The sequence below is a fragment of the Sinocyclocheilus anshuiensis genome, unplaced genomic scaffold (assembly GCF_001515605.1).
Source record: "Sinocyclocheilus anshuiensis isolate Anshui unplaced genomic scaffold, SAMN03320099.WGS_v1.1 scaffold914, whole genome shotgun sequence".
Lineage (NCBI taxonomy): Eukaryota > Metazoa > Chordata > Actinopteri > Cypriniformes > Cyprinidae > Sinocyclocheilus > Sinocyclocheilus anshuiensis.
The window spans coordinates 2637293-2648103 of record NW_015539870.1 but is presented as its reverse complement, the minus strand read 5'-3'; the positions used below and the strand labels follow the sequence as shown (position 1 = coordinate 2648103).

Here is a 10811-nt window from a genome sequence, read left to right as displayed (position 1 = left end):
AGTAATTTACAACAGCTTCGAACGCAGCTCAACCAATCAGAATCAAGGACCGGAACTATACGTTTTATAACATGTAGCTATTCATATTTAAACAATTCTTACTGTTATCAGCGGGGGGAGCATATGGTGATATATGAAGTTGTGCCATTTTGATTATTTATTTATTTATTTAAATAGCTATTTTGTCAGCTTTTTGTTATTGGTAATCAACGAGTCTTTTAAAATCAATGCAGAACAACTCTGAATTATTAAATGTATGAATTAAAAGTTTTTATAGTCAGATTATAAACAGCACTGAGGCACTTCAATGCAATTAAGTAGAAATTCATATTTTTTTCTTTTAATAATAATAATGCACATGAAATCGCTCCACACTCTGTCAGCATAAACATGTCAGAGGAGCGACTCATGCTTCGTCTGTCTATCATTGTTCAAACTGGCTCTTAAAAATCTCTGTGATCTCTTCCGTATGGACTTTGGAGAGCTTATATCAGCATTTACGTGTGAAGATGGATTATGGATCGGGTCAAATGGGGCCAGTGTCCTGGGGCCTCTAAGCGTCATGGGCCTTCAGCTGAGAGGCCATACAACAGAAACTGTCAATGTCTTTTAAACATGTTATTATTGCAGTTTTGAAGTTGTATACTAATCATGCTGTAAGCTGTCTTTTGTATGCTCATTTCTGTGATTGCAACTTTCTGACTTTATTTCTCATACTTCTGATTTTTGTTGTTGTTGTTTTAGTATTTGAATACATTTGGACAACTAACAATACGTGACTAGGAAACAGGCTGATTGACAGGAATTGTTATTATGTATCTCAGAATTTTAACCTAATTTTTAGAAGTTTAGGGAGATTCCTGGGGACTGGAAGTTTTTCACCAATAACAGTGAATGCTTGACTTGTAATCAGGAATCTGTACTGCCAAACCTATCCACGTGTCCCATCATGCAAAGGGTTCAAGGCAAATGAGCAGATACAATAAAATACTGTATAAATTACACAGATTGTATACTGATACATACATGCATACATACATTATATATATATATTGAAATCTATGCCTTGTTTCTCCAGATCTCCATGAGACTTTGTAGGGCCTCGTCGGTGATTTCACACTAGATGTTTGCAAAGGTTTGGAGGCGGTTTCTGTTCTTGGTTGTGAGAGACAAGCAGGCAATGGAGAAACACAGAATACTTACAATATAGGAGTTGTAGGAAGTATGTATGACACTTGCTTGGGAACCAACCAGTTTGGGAGACAGTTTTCTCAAGAAGTATTGTTGTTGGTGTGCATGTAAATTTTAGATTATAGATTAAGGCTTCACACAATTTTGAACATGCATTTACCAGGCCATTTCAGGCCTTTTCAAATTTGTCCCATTTGGATATTTCAATGGGGCTACCAGTTACTCTGAGAGTTAGAAGTAAAATAGACAACAACAAAAACATCTAGAATGAACTGGCAACTTGTAGTTGCAACGACATGCTACCAAACATGACTAGTTCACAAATAGTTTGTTATGCACCAAAACTGTAGCTGTAGTGAATGAGTACAGTGTGAGGAAACAAATATATATCACAGTTGCTGCATCAGTCTGGCTATCTCTGGAAATGTTTTATGACAAATAATAAAAATGAAAGCTATAACTGATGCTTTATTTATGTAGTGAACAATTACACTTCATTATACAACAGCCAGTTACATCATTACACCAGTAGATGGCGAAAATGAGTGAGTCGCTGAAATATTTACTCAACTAAAAAAGCACTGGTTCATCCGAACATGCACAAAACACAGCTTTTACAAGTCAATCGCTAATGTTATCTTGAAAGTGCAATCTATTAAATGCAATCTACAAATCTAATACCATTAAACATGAAGCGTTTGTTTAATATGCGTTCTTTTATTAATTTGTAGAGGCTAATCAGACCAATAGACTAGTCAGGTTAGCGCCATGTTTAATCTTTTGACAAGAATGAAAACAAGGCTGAGAGGAACATAAGTAAAGTACGTTCAATGGATTGTAATGCTGTTTAACAACATACCGGTTGTTCAGCTAAAACAAATCCTTCCTGAAAAATTTCAGTACACAAAATCACCATTGAAAGTTGCGAGTTGTAAAATTATATGATCTAGGACCTTTATAAAGTGCATGCCATTGTGAAGACTGTAAGTTTATCCATCACAGCCTCATTTTCATCTGCATTCTGCTATCCCTCACAAAAAAATTATTTTAAATATGAAATATGGCACTACCTTAAAGCCTATTGATCAATACAGTTCATGAAGTGTCAAGCGACGAACAAATCAAACACTATTGTTACATAAAATGGTTAGCGCTCAGTAATCCACTGCTCTTTTTTCAAGCAACAGAACGTCCTGTATCTTTGCTGACTAGTTTTATCTCATTCCCTTACGAAAAATAAGTTTATTCAAGTGTGCTATTAGTATGAAATAGTACACTTACAAGTATACTACTAGTACACTGATATTTGTATACTTACTACATAAAGTATACTTAAAAATATACTTGAACTTTACTTAAGTATACTTAATAAAATAAACGAAGTATACTACTTTTTGATAAGGGATTGCTGTAAGGAAAACCTCTGGAATGCACTTGAATATTTCTGCTTGTCACCTAAACCTGAGACTAGTCTTCCTTTGAATTCCACGTGAACAGAACAAGTAGCAAGTTGGTTTCTGTGAAACATTCTAAATCAGAGCTTTAAATCGAATGTTTCTCGTTCCTAACGGTCACGTACTTCCACATGTATTTCTTGCTCACCTTCTCTCAGCATTAGGTGCGGAGTTCATAATAAGGGCTGAGGATGAATTAGTTTCATCAGGCTGAGCCAGTGGAAACATGCTGTCATGGACACTAGTAAAAGGATAAGGGTTGTGATGACATCATTACCAGGACATAAGAGCTTGGCAAGAGTTAAAAACAAAAGACGGGACAGGAACACATTGCAAAATAGTAAAACAATCGATAGGCATCACGGCAGGTTTCAGTCTAAAGATGATGTCATCCCTGAATAACTATCAATCAAAATAAAAAATAGAAGTACCTTGAATAAAAAAAAAAAAGGTAGGCTATGACTAAACATGCGATCGATTCAGAGCAATGCTTTTTAATTAAATGTTAGATTAAAAAAACATGTTTTAGTCTTCTATCTCGAATAATTTTTGGTATATTATATGTAAGTTCCAACTGAGTGTGTTGATTCTGAAGCATGTGATCAGTCTTATTAAGTCAGGTGTTCATAATCTTTATAATAAGACACACCTTATGAAGGATGAGGAACATCAGCCTTCTGTTTAGCAGCCTTAAACTTTATGACCAATAATCCTGGTGACGGTAAATAGCCTAATAATGTTTATCTTTTCCAGGTAATAAATCAGATTAGAGTTGGCCACCTTGTGGATGAACTGTGGAGTTGCAGTGTATATATATATATATATATATATATATATATATATATATTCTCCACATAATATTTAGTATTATTTATTATTTTTAATTATTTCTCGTGTCTGATAATACACATATATATGTATATATATACAGTATCTCACAGAAGTGAGTACACCCCTCACATTTTTGTAAATATATTATTATATCTTTTCATGTGACAACACTGAAGAAATGACACTTTGCTACAATGTAAAGTAGTGAGTGTACAGCTTGTATAACAGTGTAAATTTGCTGTCCCCTCAAAATAACTCAACACACAGCCATTAATGTCTAAACCGCTGGCCACAAAAGTGAGTACACTCCTAAGTGTTTAGCAGCCTTAAATTGAACTTTAACTTAAATTAAAATAAAATCGGAAAATATAAAAATAAAAGCTGGTTTCAAATATCAATAAAAACTCAGTGCTACTAAAATAACACTGGTCAACAGTGAACACATTGTATTTGGCGCAGACTCCAACCAACCCCAAACGCAGTTCATCTTCTCGGTCCCACCCATCACCTCGTGTCCATCATCTACGTGTAAGTGAATGCGGCATCATTGATTTGAGAGAAACCATGAAACGTTCAGTGCAGATGGGGTGTCTTGCTAACAGGAACACGGGTTTCCTGCTACTGCGTGAAAACATATTTGTATATATCAAAACGATCATATTGCTAGCACGGCTGGCGGGGGATAAATGCATATTAACAATACGTGACACATAGCCTCCGGCTAGTCTTACATTAATCTCGTTTCTTCTCTTTAGCGATGATAGTTAGCATAGCTACTGCGCACTGTTCGTGTTGTTTTATTCGTTACTTTACAAAGTCAAATGGGGTTTTAAATCACTCGGGGGTTTAATTTCTCAGGAGGCTTTTATTAATTGTCTGTGGTGAGAGTCAAAGCTACTCCAGCTTCACTAGACACCCGGCTTTCATGGTTTAAATGGCATATGTTTATATTGTAATGGTTTTGTTTGGGTTAGTCTTGTTTAGAAAACCTGTCCTCACCAACACGGTTGTTTACCATTGATATAATCCACAGTTTTCTATGACTTTTCTAACAATATACACTACCGTTCAAAAGTTTGGGGTCAGTACATTTTTATTCTTTCATTTTTTTAAAGAAATTAAAACTTTTATTCAGCAAGGATTTGTTAAATTGATAAGAAGTGATAGCAAATATTTACATTGTTAGAAAAGATTTATATTTTGAATAAATGCTGTTCAAGAAGAAAGTCATATACACCTAGGATGACTTGAGGGTGAGAATTTATGGGCTAATTTTCATTTTTGGGTGAACTAACCCTTTAAGATGATGAAATACAGGTTGGGTGATGTAACCGAGAGGATCTTTAAGTCCCGAGTACACCTAGTTTCAGTACTGAGGTGTGGGGATGGTGTGATGCCCGTCCTTTGGGAAACTCGCTCAAGTGGAGTCCTTCCTCGTGTGCCGTGTTTCCTGTTCATCATGTTACTCCTGTGGTATGTGACATTTGACCCAGTGTGATGGGATCTGTTTAGTAAAATTTCTTTATGTAATCCTTCCTCTTTGCATAAAGTCGGGAAGTTGCGCATATCTTCATGGCTTCATGTAGGATTGCCACAAAGAGCAAGTACTGATAGTTGGGACTGATCGACGGGAAAAGATAAGTTCACTTTTACCTAAAGTTTTAACTAGATTTTCACTTATTGGCTCACAACAGCCCTATATGAATCTTTTTTTGAAGTAGAGGTACGACCACATTAGAGAACGTTTGGATGAAATTGTCTGTTGTCAATAGTGATGTATGAAGTACAGACCAAACCAAGCAACAAGCAAATATTTTACGAAATTGGCACGGGTACACGGTAAATGTGCCTGCACCTTAAATCTCTGGAGTTTTTCATTGTATCATTCATTATAAAATTAGTAAGTAAAATAGTAGGTAAAATGCATCTTAATTTATTAAGTCTTAATAAAACAATTTTTTTTCTGCTTGTAGTTTAGATTTGTTTAGATTTGTTCTTATCAATTTTGAAGTTTTTTAGAAAAAAAACATTTTATTTTTTCCTATTTTTTATGTATACAAAAATATTTTTCAAAAACTGAATTTTTTATTAAACATGCATTTTGTTCTTAACAAAACTGTCATGGTTTATTCTAGAGGTCGACCGATTAATCAGCCGATTTTTGGCATTTTTGAATTAATCGGCATTGGCCGATTTATAGGCAGGCGCATCTGCAGGCAGCTAAGCGTTGTTGCGGAACGCCGGAGAATCTCTCTCTGGCTGCGTGAGAGACGGAGCAACTCACACTCTGCAGCCGCTTCTTGTTCACACACAGCTTCAGCGAATGATGGCAGGGCAAAACAGACCGTTTCGAAAGCGTAATTACGTTTTACCCTACAAACAAACATTACAAGTCTTACTGATCCCAAACTTTTGACCGGTAGTATATATATATATTTGTATATTTCCCCCAAATTGTATTGTAAAATGGCATCAATAACCTATATGCAGTATATATAGACAATATTTAAAGTATATATATACACACTTGACTGAATATATATATATATATATATATATTCAGTCAAGTGTGTCTGATCTTCTGACTGGTAGTGTATATCATATGACACTCAGGCTATAATGAAATGAACTTTGTTGACTAGGGAGCTGTGGGTTGGGAATTTCCTCCACCTGCAACATTGTGTCATGTGAGTTGGCTTGGTTTCTGTCATGCTGTGATCCTACTACAGAATAACTTACACACGGCATTCTGAAACCAGACTCATTCACTTTCGGCGTTCTGATCTGAGTCAGGCTGATCATGCAGGCTCCTCTTGTTTGTGTCCATCTTACACAATTGTTTTTGGACATTTGCAAACTCCCAAATGATGTGTCCGTGTTCACCCGCTAATGCAAAAAAGGTCGCCGCGGGTCATACGACTCATTCTAATGAGTCTCGAGACGTCAGTTCCCTTTGTTGGCGTGTTATCATGCGTTATGAAATGCTTATGACATACTGTAATTTTTATTTCCACTCTGCTCATGAGCTTTTGTGTTGGTGTTCATTTTTACCTTTGAACAAGCTCCAGGTTTTAAGATCTATTTTTAATGACAAAACAAGTCAGGTCTCAGAACCCCAACAATCCTAGCAAGTTTTGAAGTCATCATGCACTCATAAATGAACATGTGGTTTCTTTTAAAAGCTTTGGAACGAAGAGCCGTTGCAAAAATTTGACTGAAAATCCACTTTTTAAATGGATTCATTTAAATGGATTCTGGTCTGAAAAGATGACCGTGACGTGATGTTTTTTTAATGCTTCATTATGGCTTTGGCCACACAACGGCACGTGGCTGGTCATTCTACTAGTGCTGTCCACCACTGTAAGGTCATTAACATTGATCTGTTGTGAGTAGGAGTGTGCGATATATATCGTCTGCGATAATATCGTAATTGTTGTTTTAACGATGTGCGATTTGACATTGAGTATTTTGCAAAAACCATTCAAAACATCCCTACAGAGTGCACGCATACATTACGTGAAGTCTAGACTAGTGCGTACGATTCAGTCTATTAAAATGCATTTAGAATGATCACAAATTCAAGACGTGATGGCAGAAAATTTATATATTTATACCACTTCATATAGTTATTCAATTTCACACGAAGAGTGCCGTTTTTCTCCAAAAATTACCATGATTACAAATGTGACATTGAATTCAATAAACAATAAGTTAATTAAGAGACTTACGTTTTAGACACCATACAAAAAAAAAAAAAAGACAAAAAAAATCAGCTAAACATAAAGTATAAAAACATAATTCAATCAGGTAAAGCTTTAAAGGTTCATGGGTGTAGGCTACATGACTTTACAAGCATTTGACATATTAGGCTAAATAAATATCATTCAGTGTCTATTTCAATGTGCAGCAGCTTTTTCCACATAGTTGAATGCTCTTTTCACATAATTAAATGTTCACTAATCCAAACTGTTGCATTTCTTAATTAGAGTAATGAAATTAACATTTGACTTCTACTCAGCCAACAGCAAGAAGGCTCGCAAAATAATGAAGAACAACAGATGAAACAGATGAAGAGGATGGCCACAATACTTGATTCTTAAATCAAGATGCATTTTCTATAAGAAAAATGACATAAGGTATTTAGTCTTTTAAGTGTATTTTTCTTATTTTGCAAATTATCTGCCAATGGGGTAAGAAAAATAACCTTGTTTCCATTTGCATTAAGATTATTTTTCTTGTTTTAAGTAAAATACTCACTAAGAAAAGCATTTTTGCAGCGTTAATGAATGAATGAGGCATTTAAACATCCCTTATACACTTTAAAAAGGGGGAGAAGACTGTAAGAAAAATAAGCTTTCCTCTATCTGTAAATATTTGGATGTTGATGAAATTTGCTCATTTTGTGGTCTTGCTAAAGACACAGCTGCCCATTTATTTAGCGATTGTAGTATAACCACTACATTTTGGGTTGATTCAAGTTCTTATATTTTTAACCCTACTAATGTGACCCACAGTTTTATCCTTAAAGATATTTTTTTTTTTATTACAAAAACCCAAAATCGTTGAATATGTTGTTAATTTCTTTATTTTATGTACAAACTTTTTCACCCACAAGCAAAACTGGCTTAAACCTAATTGATTTTCCTCTTTTTCTTGTTGAATTTAACTCTCATTTCATCCCTCAGGCATATAAATAACAACAACAACAACAACGACAAAAATGCAATTTTTGATGCATTATGATTATTCAAAGATATTTAACCTTGTCACTGTGCTCTTTCTGTGTATATAATCTCATACTAAATTATATTTGTGTTTTCTGTTTTTTTGTGTGTGTGTCATTTTGATTGTTCATTGGTAAGGGCTGACGGCTGACTCGTGAAATGTGTGTGTACACTCTTAAAAATAAAGGTGCTTCAAAAGGTTCTTTGCTATAGAAGAAGAACCTTCTTTCGCCACAAAGAACCTTTTGTGAAACAGAAAGGTTCTTCAGATGTTAAAGGTTCTTTATGGAACCATTTAGACAAAAAGGTTCTTCTATGGCATCGTGAAGCACCTTTATTTTTAAGAGGGTAGGTCCGACAATAGCATCCACGATGTCATCGCTCGTGGCCAGTGTACTCTAAGCAGTTATGAGCAGCAGGCTGTGTAATATGTGTGAACTCTTTTATTTTGGTTATCACTTGGCCATTTGACTTATAGCAGTGTCCAGTGTTTCAATAACATTGAGTTATTTGTTATTTGTGAGTTATTTGTGGCGGCTCGTCTGACTTTTATTTTGACGGCGCCGAGAACGGCTGCGGCAGCGCCTGAACACACAGTGCTCACATTTTCCCTCTTGTTCGCTGTTGTCATTCAGTTCTGTCTAATACGGATAGAAGTCTATCTAACAATCAGATAGAACTGTTAAACAAAATAATTAAAATGTATACAAAAAAGTATTATAACGATTGATTTAATATTATTAAAGGCAAACATTATAATACTTTCTCGTTTGCAGTCAGCATTCTGCAAATACGCATTTGTATAATTTAAATCTTTGAAAGACTAATGAACATTTAATTTTACAAACCTTGCAGAAATATCGAGATATTATTTTTTGTCAATATCGCACACCCCTAGTTGTGAGACAGGAATGAAAGGACTGAATTCCCTGATCAGGTTGTACCCTGAGGTCAACTGCTGTAACAGATAGTAGTTCACTTGTTGACTGGCGTTATGTTGCTCCTTGAGCCCTGATGATATATTTTTGTAAATGGACAATGGTCTGTTATTAGTATTTTCCTTTATATGTTTAGAGTCAAAGGTATTTTTATGGATTTACTTTTAAAATCACAAGAAAACGTATTAGCAACCCTTTTTTGACACATGAAGCGTCCACAGAAAGTAAATAAAATGTCTTTTATATAAAAAAATTTTTGTATTGTTTATCTGGTTGGGTAATTGTTCAACGGCAGTGTCAGAGTTTCACACGGTACGCGGCAGTCGCGAGTGTCTAGTTCATTCTCAATGGGAGAAATGCGGAAAGCGGCAAAACGCGGGCGGTTTCGCTGGCGAGGCGGAGAGCAAGCGGTGCTCATGCACTCAAAATCCTGCCGCGTCCACGGGCACGCCTCTTCGCGGCAGGTGCTGCCAAAGATAAAAATATTTTATCTTTTTGTGATCGGCAGCGGCAGCCGCGTCGGTTTCAACCAATCAGTGAACATTTAACTGAACTGCCTATTGGAAAAATAGAGGAGAAGATTGTTTTAAGTGTAATAGATTTCCCAGAACTGTTTGCCCCATCAAAAAACTCATACAGAGACATAAATAAAATTATATTTCATTCAATCGTAACCTCACAGGTATGCTCTTTAGGCAAATCATCAAAAACATCTTCACTTGTGCCAAACGAAAAAAAAAGGTAAATAATGACAACGATTAATGGCAGAATGAATACTATAGTCGCACCGGTAGTGACGTCATGGCTGTCGCCGGCCAACGAGGTGGTGTTTTTTCAATGTATGCTTCAGACACGGGTCACGACGAGGGGTTTCCCATAGCGACCCCTAGAGGACGCAGTTCGAAGTTCCCATGAAAGGGAACTTCACTTGTGCCAAACGAAAAAAAAAAGGTAAATAATGACAACAATTAATGGCAGAATGACACAAACACAAATTTCCGTTATGTTTTATTTAGTTTTTAGTAAATACAAAGGTGATGTTGACAACTGTAACTATGACAATGTCCGCTCCGAAACTGCAACGCGACCACCACCTCAACTATACAAAACGCTTCCAGTACAAGAGAAAGCGGCAGCCGCACGGCGATTCCACTGCTTGCCGCGTCCCGTGTGAAAGGGCCTTTAGTCGAATCTAGTTGAGATCTTGTGAAGTGTGCATGTGACCCCTTGTTGGTTACAGTGCTTACTTCCTTTTTAATTATATTTTTATTAAATATTTATTTATTTGTGAAAAATACTTGTCATCTAAAAGTATAAGTATGTTTATTTTACACATTTATTTTTTGATTCCATTTTCAAATGATTTCAAATGTCTTAAATATTAATTAAATTACATAAAATTATATTGGCTTTATATCGGCCACCCTGCTTTCCAAGATATCGGTATCGGCTGTCAAAAAACCCATATCGGTCGACCACTAAAAAGAACTGACCGTCTTCAGAAAAGCTTTGATGTCACTTTCATTTCATCTTTCCTGTAATGCCTGATAAAGTACTGTTTGTGAGCGCAGTGCTTATTCATTACAGCCGTTACTGGGGAAACCGCTATACCTCCCTCTCCAACAGCGCCTCCTGCTGGCAGAGAATGAATTTGCATTTGCAAGTCTCTGGGA

The 10811-nt window shown here is 35.8% G+C and overlaps 1 protein-coding gene across 1 annotated transcript in view; it reads left to right on the top strand.

Annotated features, from left to right (window-relative positions):
- The first annotated feature begins 651 nt into the window (after positions 1–651).
- LOC107685163 (ceramide glucosyltransferase-like) overlaps positions 652–10811 on the top strand; it is a 37105-nt gene continuing 26945 nt past the window's right edge. Inside the window, exons 1-2 of the mRNA XM_016481679.1 lie at positions 652–656; positions 3936–4004. Of these exons, the coding sequence (XP_016337165.1) occupies positions 652–656; positions 3936–4004 (74 nt within the window). The remainder of the gene's footprint in view (positions 657–3935; positions 4005–10811) is intronic.